Source organism: Micropterus dolomieu, linkage group LG11, assembly GCF_021292245.1.
Source record: "Micropterus dolomieu isolate WLL.071019.BEF.003 ecotype Adirondacks linkage group LG11, ASM2129224v1, whole genome shotgun sequence".
NCBI classification, from domain to species: domain Eukaryota; kingdom Metazoa; phylum Chordata; class Actinopteri; order Centrarchiformes; family Centrarchidae; genus Micropterus; species Micropterus dolomieu.
The window spans coordinates 24,603,713-24,622,373 of NC_060160.1; the positions used below are offsets into that span (position 1 = coordinate 24,603,713).

At 40.6% G+C, this 18,661-nt stretch overlaps 1 protein-coding gene across 1 annotated transcript; it reads right to left on the reverse strand.

Annotated features, from left to right (window-relative positions):
• Positions 1–1,186: 1,186 nt before the first annotated feature.
• Positions 1,187–7,363, reverse strand: LOC123979172 (leucine-rich repeat and fibronectin type-III domain-containing protein 2). Its single transcript, XM_046062952.1, has 2 exons — positions 5,982–7,363; positions 1,187–2,177 (listed from the first exon to the last, which is right to left on the reverse strand). Exons 1-2 carry the CDS (start codon positions 7,355–7,357, stop codon positions 1,190–1,192), a joined length of 2,364 nt encoding a protein of 787 aa, XP_045918908.1. The 5' UTR covers positions 7,358–7,363; the 3' UTR covers positions 1,187–1,189.
• Positions 7,364–18,661: the final 11,298 nt, after the last annotated feature.

The following is an 18,661-nucleotide window of genomic DNA, read 5'->3' on the forward strand; positions in this document are numbered from 1 at the left end:
GTGTTACCTAAAGAGAATTATAGCCGAATAATATATCCTGCTGTGTGTTTAAGCAAATGATTAAGCGGACTTGATGGATTTAAAAGACTATTCCTGTCTGGCAACTGTAATATGTGCTGTAACATGTGATGATAGCATCTGAAACCATACCTCAAGGCATACACTCCTCCAGGGATCACCAGCGTTAACCAACGGAGAGTGTCAAAGAATTTTTTGTTACATCAGGAATTCAACCTGAGCTGGAAACATACTAAAATTGATTGGTTGGAGACTTTATTTAATTATTTGAAGCATTTCCAATCAAGGAAAGGACTTTTTGTTCCGAGCTGTTTGTTATCCATCTTGTGCATTTGGTTTTGTTGTATTTCCATTTGCTTTCAAATATAAATAACCTCATATGATACATTACCTGAGGTAGAAATACAAGACTGGCTTGTTGTGGTTCAGTGTCACCGACATCTAGAGCATTGGAGCATCCTCTTATTTGAAAATAAGTCATGTTTTCAATTTGTGACTGATTGTAATTTGACTGAAAGTACCATTGGATGACGTAAAACAGCTGTATGTAACTTCTGTGTTGTTTTTTTTGATCACTGACAATTATAACCTCATCAAAGAACTATGCCTCTGTCTGCTGATGACGTCAAATGAAAATGAACATAAAAATGACTTTGTTTTAATTTTCTCTTCACTCCTCTTGTCCTTCTTTCTACTGTTGCAGTAGTCCCATTTCATGCTGACGGTCCAAGACATTGTGATGCACATCCAGTTCACCACAGTCGAGGCAAATCCTCTTGGTATTCAGTTCTTTTGATAATAACGTAGTAAATCCAATTTGAATTTCTCATCTATCTTCCCACCCCCCCTTTCTCTCAGAGATACTCTCACGTGCCCTGTGGATAAGGAATTATTCCATCTGCACAATCCAAGATTCCATGTTGTTTTAAATGGGAACAATATTTCAGATACAGTTAGACATGGTCAGAGACTTGAGATCATGGCCATAAATCTATTGATTTGAGTGTCTTTTCTCACATAATTACTTAGACAGTATTCACATGGATGAACTTCATGCAATACCCAAAGCCAGATTCCCTCTGGAACGTCCCTGCCCCTACACTCATGTTCCTTTAGTTCCTGATATAGATTTATTGTTTGGCCATGGACCTCACAGTTAGACCGACTGCACTCAAACTGTGCTTTCCATCACCCACTCAGAGCTCTCAAAAGTGGGCTTCTCATCCTCACTGTCATCATACTGCAGCAGCATGCCATTAACAGACAGACTGCGCTTAGTCCAGATGTTACTGATCCTGCGAGGGTAGCTACTGCGACACTGTGTGGCCCCCACATGACCCATGTCAAACGAGTGGCTCCTCTTGGGCTTGCCCTCCTGTGGCAGCCCTAGGAGACGTCCAAGCATGGTGGTGGACTCAGCCCTCCCGAGCAGGGGTTCTTTATCGGACGGGGGTGCCTTAGCCACTGATATCATAGCATTGGAGGTGGTGGAGGGGCCAGAAGCCCCTTGGTGGTCCCTCGCTACCCCTCGCAGTTCCAGTGAGGTGAAGGCCCCTAAAAGGTGGTCCAGGTTTGGCCGTGCTTTGGCGCTGTGTCCGTGCCTCCTGAACTTGCTGGGCAGGGTGCTGCATTCACTGCCCTGCATGCTGTAGCGGTCGCCAGCCCCCCTTCCTGTTTGGCTGTCTAATGAGTTAGAAGAAGATGAGGATGAAGAGAGACTACTCTGGAGGGATCCACACTTGAACTCTACCATTTCCTCACGCATGACCACCACGGTGGATTTGACCTGTGGCGGGGCACCGTTGAACCTGTTCAACCCTCCATTGGTCTGTGAGTATGTGTTGCTCACAGTGGGTAATTTATTAGTCTGGATGCCACTAGTCACCTTATACCGCACCATGAGGATGATGATGAATACCAATAGCGTGGCCACAATGATGCCACCTATGACCAGGATCATGGTGCCGCCTAGGAAGCCACTGTGAAGAGACTGGCACTGCGGGTAGTCTTCCCTGGTGATGAACTGGACACAGCCGACAATGTTGGTGGCAGTGAGGGTGGTGGCAATGTCATCCCAAATGGCCAAGACACAGAGGTCATACTGCATCCCTGGGACAAGATTTGTGACTATGAAGGCTCTGTTGGTCATGGGAATCATCCTGAAAAGAGGTAGAGAGACAGAGAGACACTGCATTAAAAATCCAGACCTATTGCTATGGGAGTTCAAGACAAGGGTAGAGAGCTTTAGTGTTAACTCTGGCTTAGTCTGTTATGCTGGGGCAGATCAAAGAAATAGCCAAAATGAAGCATGCTAAGTAGCTATTTATATGCACAGAGTAATTCAGAAAGATGACATTATTGGTCCCAGTATATCCCATTTGATATGCATGAAGAAATAGTAATGAGATAAGTGGCCAATGGCCAATTTTTAAATATTATTTTGGCTAAATGTAATTTTTTGTACATTCCATTTATCATATATTCAGTTGTTTCAACTCACTCTGTTATAATTCCAGATATTAATATCTATATACCGGTTATACCGCGTACCTACGGTATAACCAATGCATATATATACGGCAGCGTGATGACAGATGCAACACCATAGCATGTAGCAAGTAACTACAAATCAGCACAGGATGGTTTTGTTTTCTTGTTGCAGTGGTGAAATCAACTGGTGAAATTCAACACTCATCTAAAAATCTAAATCCACAATATACCATAGGTATCTACGGCAGGACTTGCTTTAAGCCCTTACATCAACTATGAATCCAGCTTTAACCAATAGTTTTAATTGCCAATGCAAAGAAATACCTAACCTTAAAGGCTAAATGAGTATTTGTGAGTTGCTGTTTGTAAACACACAATTCATTCCCCCCCTGCCCTTAGCGAGAGAGAGCGAAATTTTATTGAGTGAGCTAGAAAGTCAATGATAAAAAGGAATGCTGTTTGCAACAACAAAGCAGTGAATCAGATAAATAAAACATTATTTTCTGACGGTGATTACCTCTAAAACAAAAATAAACACGACCACCCCTCTCCACAACCCTGCAGGACGGCGCTGCATTGCCGGATTCTATGTGAAAGCAGCTGAAGCCATGCTTCATTCTATCTGCTAGCTCCTGCTCTGCATGTGTGTGTAGCTCAGCCCCGCCCCTCCATCAAACAGACACACAGACCTGCAGCTCTTTCTACATCTCACATAGTCACACTCCCTTTTAGCGTTGTGCCAGCACTGGAGATACATCCATGACTCATCCATGACACATCCATGGCACCCTTTTCTGGCAACGAGGTTGCATTAGTTATCCTTTGATTAGACATGCTAATATTTTAGAAAATCTTCCCTCAACAGTAATCCACTAAATACTATATATCAGTCATTCACGACCAGAGATACTTGTACCCCAGGGGGTAGCAGAGAAGTTGAACTAGAAAACAAAAGTTAATAAAAAAAATAGATTCAGTGTATATGCCACGGCAAGTGGTAGTATTGCTAAGATCACTATTTCTTGTATGATAAAGTAATTTTTTCCATATCCACTTTTATATTATTAATAGTGTTAAATAAACTAAAAACACATATTTAGAATATGGCAGACAGTATCAGTTAATTCAGTGACAAGGTAGGGAACCACCACTATCTATACACTTAAGCTATAAAACATGGTGTAACAATCATTGACTATTAGAAACTGCATTTCATATGGGTAGAAAATGGTCCTTAAAGGGTCTATATTCGTATAGTCATCTATAAATAGATTCCTCAGTCAATGTTGGCTTGCATTTATCCTAGAGTACATGCATCCAAAGCTTTGATCCCTCTGAAGCACCTCCACCACAGTGTCCAGACACCAGCAGCGGGGCTGCAGTCCATTATTCATCCATAATTGCCTTTTCCCATAACTAGGAAGAAGCTGTGTTGGCTCACGTGTTTGAGAAAACTAAAGCAATGCAATCTTTCTCTTCCCCCACGTGGCTCCGATTGATTTTTAATCGTGCTATTGCTTGAGTGCAGGCAGTGCCCTGGGAAACTGTGTCGGCCAACGGGAGAAGCGCGGTAGGTGTACATGTGCGAGTAATGAACACATATCGATATTAATTCAAACACAGCAGTTGGCGTCTGTGGGCTTTATCTTTTTTCCTTCTAGCTCCTAATTTGTCTTCTGACATGCAAAAGGACTGCACATCCATTATTTTATTAGAGTATATAAATCTATTCAAGGTCATTTTTCTGCTGTATATAAACCACATACTGTAGTTATCCAAGGAAGGTTAAATAAGCACCAACTGGACTTGGCTGAAGATACTTGAAGACGTTACGCCTCTCATCCAAGAGGCGTCTTCAGTTCATGGCCTCATGGAAAGGTCTCTGAGTGTCTTCAACCAAGTCCAGTTGAACCTGATTTAATCTTCCTTGGATAACTAATGTGTGGATGACTGACACTCTTCACAGACATTCTACATACTGTAGTGTACTAATTATGAAGCAGAAATTTTTTTAAAGCATCAAATCACATAACAAGGGCAATTTGAAAGTTAGCACTTATGTTCAGCAAGTGTGGTCAAACTGAGAAAATCACCATAATATATAGGCTATTATCTAAATGAGAAATTAACAAAATAATGGGCATGTTTAAATGTAAAAATATGCTGTAGTGATTGTTAGTAATGATTATTGACTGACAACAGTATCAGGAATGCCATTATAATTTTCAGGCAAATAATTTAGCTGCTGCAAATCAATTAATGAGGAGAAAAAATGCAGTTTATAAAGCACACATTAGTGTCATGTTTGCAATTTTGATGACATTAGAGAACAAATTATAAAAGGCATTTACAAGAACTGCAGATGAGTCATCCACTGTTTCCATCACCGGGGGAAAAAAGGTACTGAAAATACATATTGTTCTCTCTCCTCTGGCATGGCAAACTGGCACACAGCACGCAAGCAAGGAAATCAGATAAACACCATGTTATTGAATTCACAGGGATGGGGAGTTGCATTCACAGTGTTTGAACAAAGTATCTTCAATATTGTGTACAGTTCTAGTCTCATATTCTGAGCTAATAACCAGACTTTTTGATTTCCCATATTCTGTCAATTACCTCTCATTAAACAGCTGTTTGCTGGAATGTACAGCAGAGGTAAATTGTGCAGAACTAAGGCACAGCATCAATTATTGGATGAGGTGTTGCTAAAGGGATTCACCATCAGTTGTCCGTGTTGGAGGAAACATGAAGCTGACACAAATGTGCTACTTTACCAATTTTCATAGAATTCTGATACCGTAAATATCATCTTTGTCCAAAGGGGTAGTAATTCTTTGATTCTGTGGTTGTGTATATGAGCACTCAGCCACTGGAGCCCAAGGGGATACCGAACACTCATACAGGATTCATAAAATAATTATCTTTATGTTTGTTTGTAGAGCACAGCCTAGTATATCTGGTATTTTTTAACGTCTTCCCCAAATTGATTTAATGTTAAAACAGCAATGCTCTTCCAGCTCAATTATCTTGGTTGAATGTCACTACTTTCACTGTCTCATTTGACAGGAAATTGATTTCACAGAGCCCAAAGATCTACAGCTACAGTCTCCAAGCTTACACTTTATGTACTTGAGCAGCTTAGGAAGGATACGTTAAAATGAGGGTCTATAATCCTCTTCTTCTTGAATTTCTAATTAATGGTTCAGGGCAAGGATTTCACTTTGGATTTCCTTTTTCCGAAAGATGTGCACTTGAGGTTCATTGTTTTGGTGAAGGCAATTGCAAATTCAAGGAAAAAACGAAATAAATCTCAAGAAGGATTAAGGAAAATTCATGTTGATCTCTGAGTAACACTTCAAAGAAACTGACTGTTTCAAATAACCACCCATCAAACAATTAGCAAAAGACTCCAGAGAGGCCTCAGCTACTGCTTATGTAATGTGTATTCCAGTTTCCTGAATCATTCTTACCTGTAAATGAGGACTTCATCTTCTGAGCAGTTGTACTGGAGCTGATACATTTTGACCTTTGGAGTTGATTTGGTAACTGTCCACTTGACCAGAGCAGAGACGGCGGTCACTTCTGATACAGACACCACCTTCTCCGGCAGAGGTTTAGGCTCCCCTTTACTGATCTTGGTGGAGCTAGTTATGTCTGAAAGCCCTGACTTGGACTGTGTGGTACGGTTTGTACCATTACTCAGATGGGGGAGTTGAATGATTGAAAGCTCAATCGAGGCCGTTGATTCCCCAGCAGCGTTGGCAGCTATGCAAGTAAAGGTCCCGTAATCCTTGGATGTGGTCACTGTAATGTCCAAGGTGCCATTTTCGTATACTGTTGCTCGGGAGGAATTGCTGATCAAACGGTCATCAGGAGCAACCCAGTGCACAGTTGGCATCGGATCGCCGACTGCTTTGCAGCGCAGGCTAGCAGTTTGGCCCTCCAGCACTAGTAGCTTGTGTGTATGTTGCGTGATTAGGGGCGGCTCACAGACAAACTCCTCCTCGCGAACAGACCAAAAGTATCGCCCCTTTACACTGGCAGGAGAAGCGCATGTTTCCATATCATCCTCACGCTCCAGCCTTCGAAGCCACAGCACTTCGCAGTTGCAGTGCAATGGATTTCCACCAAAGCTTAGAGAAAGTGGAGGTGCGTAAGGAGTGCTCATCACTACATTGCTTTGGGAGCGCGCAAAGATGGGGTCCGGTGGAAGCTTCTGGAGACGGTTGGAGGTGAGGTCCAAGCGGGCCAGTTTATCCAGATCTGTAAAAGTCCCCTCTGCAATGAAGGAGATGAGGTTATGATCCAGACTCATCTGATGGAGGTTGACCATCTTGCGGATGGCTTCCCAAGGCACACTGCGCAAGTTGTTATATGACAAATCCAGATCCTCGAGTGTCAGTAACAAGTCGTCAAAGGTTGCTTTGGAGATCTGACTCAGCTGATTGTTGTTGAGGATCAGGTGCTGCAGGTTGACCAGCCCTCGGAGATCGTCTGGTCCCAGCTCAGTCAACCGGTTACTGTCAAGGTGCAGGGATCTCAGGGTCTCCAGGTCAATGAAAGAGAAAGGCTGGATGGCGCTGATGGTGTTGCGGGACAAGGTGAGATCTACCAGACCTGTCATGTTGGCAAAGTCCTGAGTGGTGATCTTGAGGATGAAGTTGCCTCCCAACCGTAGCTCCACAGTTCGCCGGTCGATGTCCAGGGGGACGAAGAGCAGGCCTTTGGAGGGGCACAGAGTCCCCAGAGACTCTGAGAGGTTCTGGCAGACACAGTATTTGGGACATGCATGGACCATCGTAACTGCGGTTCCCAGAAGCAGGAGACTGATGACCACTTTGTCCATGTTAATTTATACAAAGTGGACCTGCGAAAACAAAAGAAAACAACAGTTCAATTTGATTTTTCACTTGTTTAGTGAGATGTAATCATTACAATAAAATAATCCTCACATCCAGATACATTTTCACTTACTCAGATGCAAAACATAAGAAACAGTTGTCGTTGTGTGTGTGTATGTGTGTGTGTGTGTGTGTGTGTGTGTGTGTGTAGTAGCACCCATTAACAGGTCAGATAAAATATTACCATGTAGGCAAAATTGCTCACTTGATGAGCTGGTCTGATTGTCATCCTTGAGGAAGATATCATTAATATTCTCCATTGTAATATTCATATCTATGTCTTTTGCAATGCAAAGGAGGTGTGAGGAATCAGATGAAGATTCTCTAAATGAAGCCCGGGATTAAACAGTGCTAAGAAGCTATTTTTAATGACGCACATGCTTATACAGTAAGCTGTCATTACAGATATACGGTTATGCATGCAGCAGGAACTAATTCAAGTGTAGGGCACATGCATGTATATGCATTGAGCAATGAGTAAGCTTTTCATTGGAATGCTCCATCATCTTGCCAATGTAAATGTGGAAAAGGAGTAGGATTGAAGGTCCGGTCTGCATGTTAACTGACAGTGTCTTCCTCTTTGTGGATGACTTTATCATTTTGTCATATTTGTTCCCTTTCCCCATCATGTATACAGGTTTGGCAAATGATAATGCAGTCTGGAAAATATATTTCACAAGTGACAGGTGTTAGACTCGTCAGAGTTGGCTGATAAATTCAGCACGCAACTGTGAACGTCTTAACAGCCCTCACACCTGGCTGACTCCTCCAAATGGATGGCCACACTTGGCTTCATCCAACTAGCTTTTAATTCCCCCAGACAATTATATCATTAATTCCTAATACACTCAAAACCTAAAAATCTATTTCAATCATGTCTTTTTTTTACACCAGCAATATTTATTAATGGAAACCAGCCTTCTAGTCTGCATGGCTCTCAGGAGAACCATGGGGAAGGACAGATGTAATGTTTTTATGTTAACCACATGTTTGTGCTATCATTCATTCGTTATAAGTGTGTGAGACGCTGGTCGAAGCATGAGGACTCCTTATCTTCCACTACCCTGTAACACCCCTTTATGTGTAGACTCAGTCTTTCAATAATTCATAATTAGAAGAGGCAATATGCATAAATAACCCCTCTCCTTTTCGATACTAGTTTGTAATTATATCATGAAGTGCCACTGCATCTGGACAGTGTGTTACACAGAGATAATTAGAATTAAATGGCAGGCAGAAAGAAAAGAAAGTCATTTATGGTGAATCTTCAATGATCATTAAAACCGAAGAAATTAGTCAGAAACAGTGGAGGAATTGACATTTTCACAAACATCATGTTCATGGAATGAGTTATATTTATACTGGGACCAAATGCTATTGACCAGCGGTTCCCAAACTTTTTAGGAAACGCACCCCCTCCTACATCTTGACCAGGCTGCTGCATCCCCAAACCCCCCCTCTCTCTAGGTTTGCTTACACATACATACACATGTATGTGTATATATATATATTATTAGTATTATTTATTTTTATTTTTTTACTTATTTATTTGCTCAATGTCCTGCCCATAGCACCTGATTGGTTACACGTTGCAAATAATAGCCTATCAACACTTTGTTGTGAGCAGTGGAGCTGTGTGTTGAAGAGAAGGCAGCCAACATCACTGAAAGTGCAATAAACATCAAAATCTGATGATCTGTTTCTATGATGACAAGCAGCGCAGTTTCCCTGTTACACTAATGAACATGCCCGAAGTCACAGCTATGGGGTTTCACTCATTGACACTCTTGAAAGATCTTGATGTAACATTATTTATTACTTTAAAGAGTAACAGTGGCAGTAAAAGGTTTTCTCATACTTTGATGGTTAAACTTTGCAATCAATCCACAGTTCACCAGCGTGCTGAACCGTGTGGAGGGAGGTGGGGGGTATTTTCATGACAAAAAAAAAAACGCTTCAAAACATCCCATCCGCTATCACACCCTGTGTAGAGCCTCATAAACAGATAACATGGATTAAATGAGGATTCATATGAGGATTTGTTAGTTCCGTGTGGGTGACTCAGTCTGAGAGAGGGAGAGGGAAAGAGGTGTGTGAGTAGCCATTACCTGTGACCTTAACTATTAATAATAACATTTTTAGTTTTAAATTAAACTTAGAAAGGAAAGTTTTCAAATAAAGTTTTTATTTCATGAAAAATTCCACAAAAAAATTATTGGTGTCGTTTTACACTACTACAGTACCATTAGATTTTTCCTGTCGCGCACCCCCTAGAGGCAGCTCACGCATCCTCAGGGGTGCGTGCACCACACTTGCTCGCTGCTATAGACTATTGAAAGTACCGTATTTAGCCTTTTAATACCGTAGAAATGCAATACATATCTAAAACAACTTTAAAGCAACACTAAAACAGCGGCCCCTGTGGCCATAAGCAGTAGTTACAAGATAATGATATATGCTTAAACGTAGTGTAACAGTAGCTTAAGTAAAGTGGAGTGGTGTAGTCAGCAAACTTGCTTCAACGATTTCAGTTACACAGCAATATCTATCTAGAAAGTTTGCTAACTCTAGCAAACATTAGCCAGCATAAACTACTGGTCACTCTTCACAAAAAAAGGGAAGGGCAAGGGTGTATTTTACTGCTTACAAGCTTTGAAACAGGAATTTTCCCTCTATTTTCAACCCCACTTAGCGTTGGCTAGCAGTCTTTAGGAATTTAAGCTGTCTGTCCTTTTACAACATTCAGTGTTTTGGATGACTCATTGTGCTGTGTATTGAAAAGTTAGATAATTGTTGTGATGGCACATGACTAGCCTGTCAAAACTTAGAGGCATGAGTTGAAATCTCAACAGTCTTTACATTACAGTGATTCGAATCACAAGACGGACTGGCATCCAGAGTAAGGAGAGCTGAAATCACACATGGGATGCTAAACAATGTTACAAAAAACATTGTAGTGAACAACGGTGTGGATTTGTGCATTTTATATTGAATAAATTTGGAGCTACTCTAAATTCCTTTCTCCTCCCCAGAGAAGAAGGGGGAGGGGTCAAAGTTGCTTTCTCTAAGTGCTATCCCGACCATAAAACTGGCACCTTTTTGATTCCGAAGCTGATAACGCGGGGCCTGACTGTTAAACTGACAAAGGGACACGAACCAGCCATTGGCATCTCCCTGAACAGCCTATCAAAACTGGCCCCCCACACATGTTTCCGTGGCAACTGACCTTATTCTTTGTTTTATTACCACATCAAAGGGATACTCCTTGTCTCACCCAGGTGTGACACAATCCAGGACAGCCGAACTTTGAATGGCTAAGGACTGCAGTCTCCAAAGACTCAAAGCATTTAATTAAGTTTAATTAAATCTTTAGTTACCTGATTACGTTTGCCTCTATTTGAGTAGTTATGTTGTTGCTATCTGTTGTTGATATTAGTGCTGAAAAGAAAGTTACTTGTGCAGTGTTTTTATTTTCAGCAAGACACTCCTTCATCTAATGTGATCCAAGCTTTCCTCATGTAACCTGTGCTCCCCCAAGTGGACGAAATAAGTATTACATGCCCTCGTCGGAAATGCCGTTAAATGTATAAATATCCTGACCAATAATGTGACAATTGTTTCCTGTTACCAAATGCCTAGAACAGTACAACCGTTCAACCATTGAGGTTCGATTGTGGAAAATATTTGATTATAAGACGTGCAAATAGATTTCTTTTTAGACTTTAAATTTAGAAAGGCAGTCCCATGGGAAACCTGAGACGCCCCCTGGGGAACCACACCCCAGGCAACAAAAGAGCGAAACGCGACCTCGCTCGCTCTTCTCTTCTCTTCGCCGTTGGCTCTCTTTCACTCTGCTCTGCTCGCTGGACACTTCGGCACGCGTTTGGCGTGCCTCGCCAGGCAACGCCCAGACTCGGCCAGCGAGACAGGCCTTTTGTTCGCCTGAAGCTACACACCTGAAGTGCCGCGACATCAATCTGCCTTCAGTTTGTTTTATTTTCTTTATTTCTTTTGTTTGTTAAAGTTATCAGTCCGTCAAGTTACACTGGACTAATTCAGGAACGACCAAGTTCCATTTTAAGCCTTTTTCGTCGAGCCAACGTGGGACCCGTGCAACAGGCCAAAAGCAGGCTGTCGACAAACAGTAAGACTTAACACACGTTCTGTGATCAGATGTCCATTTTAACTCCTAAATTATAGCATTAGTTTACTTTCATTAGCTCTTCTATGCCGTATGAGTCAAATGCTTCCCACAATCGAACCTCCCGGCTCATTGTTCAGCAAATGTTTATGTTCCCTGTATCCAACCATCTTAGTTAGAGAATAAATTCACTGTAATATAATCAAGAGCTGTGTGTGTTGCCTATTTCTAGTTCCTGCCAAGAGAATTGACCCTTTAGATATGAGACTGACTGACTGATTTAAGATAATTGAGCGATTATTAACTAACTGATCACTAGTAATAATTGTATAATTATTCAAAATTACCTAGAGGTCCGGAGACTCTAGGATTATAACAACTCCGGTGGTGCCCTGAAACGAAGAAAATTTTTATTTTATGAATATTAAAATTCATAATTGGGTATCAATTCTCATAAATGTATTAAATTGCATGACTAAAATTTAGGTCTGCTACAACATAAACATAAAACAAACCATTTTTATGCCCGCCCACACAGACGATACACCAGTCAAATTGCAGTGCTGATATTGTTGGTATTGTTAAGTTGCAGTCTGTAACAAAAACTCAATTGATCTGCAGAACACTAATATTGGGGGTGTTGTCACTTCAGAAAAATAAGAATGTAAATTGTATATGCTTTTTGGTAATTACAATTTAGAACAAAAAAGCACACAAATAAAAAAAAACAAACAGAAAAACTGAAAGCTACCTTCATTCCACTCATACCACCTTTTTACTCAGCTGTCACCTTTCTGAGCATCCCGTTATTATTAGAATTCAATCATCACTGCGGAAAAACTGAAACTGTGAAAAAGGTGTTTATAATTGCCGATGTGATGCGTACTGTTCTGACCCTCTAAGCACTCTAGAGCTAATCCTCACAAGGCCTCATGGTGAGAGCTGTCAAAGTTGACAGACAGTTTCTCTCATGGACTCATCTAAATGGACGGCATCTAGAAACTGCAAGTGAAAAGCCCTGCAAACCCAAAGAAGCTGCTTTTTTATTTTCGTTTGATCTTGCCTTTCCCCTGATAAGGGACAATTGTGGTGGGTAAGCATTTTGAAAAACTGGGGAAAATATACAAATTTGCAGAATTGCACGTTGTGCTGGCTGGATGCAGCTGAAAAGCGCAACAGTTTCCCATTAAAGTGTGTGTCATTTGTGGAGAGTATTGTGGTTACTGGGCAGAAAAAAACAGGCTGAGGTGACCTTTTGGGGATAGAATAGGTTCAGTCACCAAGAGAAGAGAACCATGGATGATGTTCAAGGTCCACATCCATTTACGCATGGCCTTTACCAAGCCTGTAACACCATCTACAATTCAATGTAAGGGACAGAGATGCTGCTGAAATATTAACAAGCACACATTCTATACAGTTCCACAGTGCATTAGTGGTAATTGATATAGAACTGTGAAATTCATTATCAGTTTATTTGAATGGTTGTGACCCTCTGGCTTCTTTAGCGATTACTCTGCCTGCCTTCATCTCCTTTGTGGGAAATGATTTAACTTAAATCGACTTTTCATTTAATCCACAAGTACAACTTATTTATTTAGAAAATGTGGTGCTGAATGATAGTTTATATACCATAGCTTTTTTTTTTTTGTCCAATCACAGCTCCGCAATGGTACAGGCCCAGCAGGCCTGCCAAGCTTTGAATTTCTCCACATGTTGAAGCAATGTGTATACAGCTATAGTTAAGAGTGATACCCGGCATCTGAAGATAATTTTTTTAAATAACCTTTCAAAATCCAAAATGTAAGAATGGCTCAAACTGATCTAATGTAAGCTGCAAACATTAGCATATTTGACTAACTAGCATACAAGCTTAGCTTAGCTGCTGCAGCTACTGTCTTTACATCTATTGTTCTAGTTGTTTTTTAACACATTATTTCACTTACTTTTGCATTAACTACATTCTGATGAATAGTAGAGATAATTTCAGACAGTACTCCCCTAAAAAATTCAAATGAACAAAGTCATGTTAAAGTATAATGTGTTTTTCACAAACCAAAGTCAGTCATAAAAAAAATGTGCAGATGTTGCCTCTGTGAATTTAGAAGGAGAAAATACCTCATTAGGTATATAGAACAGCAAATATAAAAGCTATTAAGATTTGGCTATTGGTTGAATTTCTTATGGTGGTAACAGTATCCGTAAAGTAAAGCTCAAAAACGTCTGTATTTCTTGAGGAAGCTTAAGGCCAAGTTCCCACACCAAGTTCTTGTCAGCTTTTACAGAGGAGCAATAGAAATCATCCTGACTGGAAACATCACTAACTGACATGGGATGTGCATGATCCAGGACCGGAGGGCTCTGCAGCGGATGATTAAAACTGCTCAGAAGATCATTGGTACCCATCTCCCAAGCATCAGTGATATCGGTGAGGTGAGGTGCCTGCGCAGAGCCCAAAGGATACTAAAGGACAGTACCCACCCAGCCACAGCCTGTTCACCCTGCTGCCTTCTGGGAAGAGATATAGAAGTTTCTGCTGCCGCACCACCAGACTGCAGAGCAGCTTTTTCCCCCCAAGCTATCAGACTCTTAAACTCTAATTCATCCTCAGCATTGCTCCATTGCGCCATTACCAGTTTTATAATTGCTTCTATATTAATGTATATAGTCTGCTATGTAGCAGAAGGGAGTCATAAAGCTCAATTTCATTATATAACCTGTTATATTGTGACAATAAATGTACCTACCTACCTACCTATTGCTTTAATGTACTCTCCAACAAAATGGAAATGTTGGCATGTCTGGCAGAAGTCTCTGGTATGCATGCACCTTGATTAGCCAGCCTAAAATGCCTGACCTGACATAAGCAACAAATAAACAAAAAATGTTTGTTTAATTTTCATTACATTTTGTCCTGTTGAAACATGATAAACATTTGGTTTCCTTATTTGGCCTGAGTAAAATACCTTAGTTCATATTTAGGCAATTATGTTATGTTTTAGTTTGAGGACATCATTTCATTTGTTTTCAGTATAATAGAATCTGTGCTGTTTTATTTTCAATGAAAGATAATAAAATACACAATAACCACTTCTAAGAAAAACTTCATAAACTGTGATGAATATCTTTCTGTATACAATAGGGTTGCAGTCAATATGTATGTAAATGTGTAATTAAAATCCCTCCAACCGTAACGTACATATGTAATCATGTATGTAATTGCCATAGTTACTAATGGATTAGTAATGTGCCTTGGAGATGGAGATCAATGCTTTATGATATGGAATGATATCAGACAATTAAGATAAGTATATATTACACACAGTAACATGAAGAAACTCTAGATTACATTGATCAATTTTTATTTGTCCATTTCCTGAAAGGGAACATGTATTTCTGGAACTGATTTCCTGTCAGTAGGAAAAGAGCAGACATATCTTCCTGACTGTTGATAGACATTGATTTGTCAAGATTTGTCAACTGTTGTAAGACCAGTGAGTGACCTGCAGTGAGTCTGAATCAGTGTGAAGAATACGATGGGGGGTTCGGTGCCATGCACAGCACTTCCGAGACCGTGGACGTGTGAGAGCCATCAAGTCCAAACAATCTATATGCCAACATACAAGAAATGTTAAAACATGTTACAACAATTACGTGCTGATAATAATTATGAGCCATATATAATGTATTAAGACTAGTTATGTAAATTGGATTTTAGTTTGACATTCTGGGAAATACGCTTCTTGCATAATTAAAATCAGCTATGCCAGTTAGCATAACGCAGAACTGCCTGTTCACTGTTTTTTGGGGTTACAGGACTTACATTTCAACATGTAAATAAACTTAGAGATACATAGAAACTTAAATTTTTACTTGCAAATGTTTTAATACAGGACCTCGGAAAGATTACAGGGATTCTGGTCCTCCACAACAAGTCTACTGGCACTACCAGCCATCACCCTCAGCACAATGGGTGCTAGGGCCTTCTCCTTTATCATACTTTTTTTGTTGCTGCTTGCTGTTCATTATATGCTTATGATATGTTATTATCTGATGTAAAGTGACATTGAGTGCCATGCTAGGCACCATAGAATAAAACATAGGGTTAATTATTAATTAATTATTAAGAATAAAGGGAATAGTTTAATATTTTGTAAGCTACAGTCAGCTGTTTTTCTCTGCTTCCAGTCTTAAGGCTAGAGAGTGCTAGCGATCCTCTCACCTAACCTATCTATCAGCAAGATAGAGAATTGATTTTGAATGCATTTTTCCTAGTTTATCATGTAGATAGGAAAACTTAGTGGAAAAAGGAAAAGACATGCAGGCACGGCAGAGAGATAGTAACATTTTGTCAAAAACGAGGTATGTTTTGCAAGTAGACTTTGTTGTACAAGACTAACCTTCACGCGAACATGCCTGCAGAACTGTGTTGCCATCTGTTAGGCAAAAATCCAAGTGTACTATAGGTACTGTAAGGCCTGAGGGAGGGGAGCAAATTAATTGTTTAGGTCTCAGGCTTTGTTTTTATAAATACCTTTCTCCCATCTTTTCAGTGTCCAAACACACACGTAAGGGAGGCTGCCACAACGAGGACAGCCCCGGTCCTCCTAAGTGAGATCCTCCTAACAGAGCTCTGGCTCCTTGCCTCAGTGCTATTTGCAGTTTGCAGTTGTCAGCTGTGTTCAGTGGCGTAACACACACATACACACACACACACACACACACACGGGGAGTCGGGGTTGGGGAGGTGTGGGGTGGATACACTACTGCTGTCTGAACACTGAGCAGAGACTGCTGGACTTACCAGCATTACATCTTTTACCTTTCTCTTTCTTCTGCTACGCTTTGATAAAACGTGTCACAGGATGACAGCTTGGTAAACCTGGGTGAGCTGTGTACAATCCACTCATGTCATGTTGCATCATTTGTGGGTGCTGACGCTCAAAACGGTGACAACTGTTTTCTCTCACTGCTATTTGGAGCAGCCAGCCTGTATAAAGTTGCCTCCTGCAGCTTAAACAGACTAAGTCATTATTCTCTCAAATTATGAATCTACAATCTGGCATTTTTGGGAAATTACATGTGAAAATAAATGTTAGTGCACAATTGCTCACCGGATTTATAAGCTGAATCTTGCCAACACGGAAAAGCTCGCCAAAGGACGGAGATTATCAGAGTGTAAAATGGAAGCAGCACATCGTGGCTGAAACCTGACACTTCTCTGGATGATAACCAAAGTAATCTTCCTGTTCAATCACATATACCCACACACACATTGTACAGAATTGTCTGTGTCTGCTGGATAAGAAAAGACTACCTGAATGGGTCTACCTTTCTAGAACAGCGACAGGCAGCTACTGCGGATTACATCAACCAGCTGCTAGCTTTTCTGACAAGCTTCTTCAGAAAAGGCTCTATGAAATAGATGCAGCTAGAGCCTTTAGGATAACTGTACAAGTCTGCTTGCACAGACTAAGGTGAAGGCTGGCTGTCTACAAGGAAAAACTAGAGTGTGTTTTCAGGATGGGTTTAATGGGGCAATAGGGACTGGACCCAAAAGGCAGATAAAACAGGCAGACTAATACAGTTGAGTTATTTATTGCAAAAATGTGGCTACATGCAGGTACAGGCAGGTAGTCAGACTGGCACCCAGGCAGGCTGGCAACAAACAGGTAGGTAAGCAGATATAAGGCCAGGTAATGGAAGGGTAAAAGTAAAGCAAGCAACTAGGATACCATGAGCAGAAAACTATAAATGGGAATTTATGGCATAGAAAGATAGTTAACTGGATGCTTTACAGTTTAAAACTCTATAGTCACCTGCCTGTCATATTCATGTCATTTTTAAATGTTTGTGTAGTCTAATATAATGGATGGCACTCAAAATGGCACTCAGACATTAATCCTAGGAGGGTTGGATGCTGCAGTCTCTCTCCCTGCAGTGCGTTTTCTTTGTCTTTGTCTGCCTGTATAGTCAGACTTTATTCATATGCATCCTCGCTCTGTGTATGACGTAATATAACTGAAAGAGCCAAACTGTCCAAAATGTTTGAGTGTCAAAGAAAACCCACAATACTCTGTTTGATTTCCACAAGACATTTGAAAACTCTGTAATCAACCTTGAGTTTGCTGGTAAATACACTTTGTCTTCGGCAGTCTTAGTCAGGCTCCAGTTGCCAGAGTCAGATGGTTGAGTGGGGCCCTGCAAGGTACAATTGTAATTGTGCCTGCCCTTTTTAACAAGAGAACTCAGAGAAACCAAGGCCACCGTTATATTCTTTGTGGTACAAGTACTTTTTTTTGTGAAACTGAACTTTTGCTTGTCCGGTTTTATCCTGTTTATTGGATCTTCTACTTAGAGTCTGACCATAGATATCCTTCACAGCAACTGAGAGCTCTCAGTGCTAATACTCTCCTCTGTTGGGGTCTGGGGCAGTGAATGGAGGAGAGTATTAGTGTTGATAGGGACGTTGAAGGGACATTCTAAGCCTAGTAGAAAACAAAACATGAGAATAGTTCATTTTAATGGATTTTGACACCCCTATTATCATTCATTAATAATGTGATAATCATGCTCTAATTTATGGACCTACAGTTCCCATTATGTTTTGAGGGATGAAATGCTAAACCTGAGCCCTCGTTTGTTTATATTTTGGCAAATTGGCTGCATTGAAAGTATGCCTGAATTAGCTATTGGCCTGTTTGCAATTTCCCCTGGATGTACAGACAGCTTTCACTGGATTACTTTGACAGTGAAGAAAACTTAAAAATGTGAGGATTCATAAGCAAGTACTGGAGCTTGCCTATGTCTTTTTTTGTGTGTTTATAACATTTGTATATATAATTCGTATTTTATTTGTTTTATGGAGATACATTCTATATTTATTTAATAATAATTCAAGAAGAAATGCAGCGGGAATTGCTGAGAGCTAAGGATTTTAAAGTATTTCAATTGCCTCTATGAGCTGTCTGTCACAGGCACTGCTGCAGCTGCAACTGCTGACCGTTTTGATCAGCGGTAAAAATAACTAACTTCCTGTCTTGTTTTAAGTACACCGCCACGCACCTCTCTCTATCACCTCACGGGGTAGAGTTGCCACACTTCCCCT

What these genes read in the sequence shown, in the direction of transcription:
- LOC123979172 (XM_046062952.1), bottom strand. Translation starts at nt 7,357, where the DNA reads ATGGACAAAGTGGTCATCAGTCTCCTGCTTCTGGGAACCGCAGTTACG. An exon ending in GATGAAGTCCTCATTTACAG is followed by an intron (nt 2,178 to 5,981) that starts GTAAGAATGATT and finishes ACCTCTTTTCAG; the next exon opens with GATGATTCCCATGACCAACA.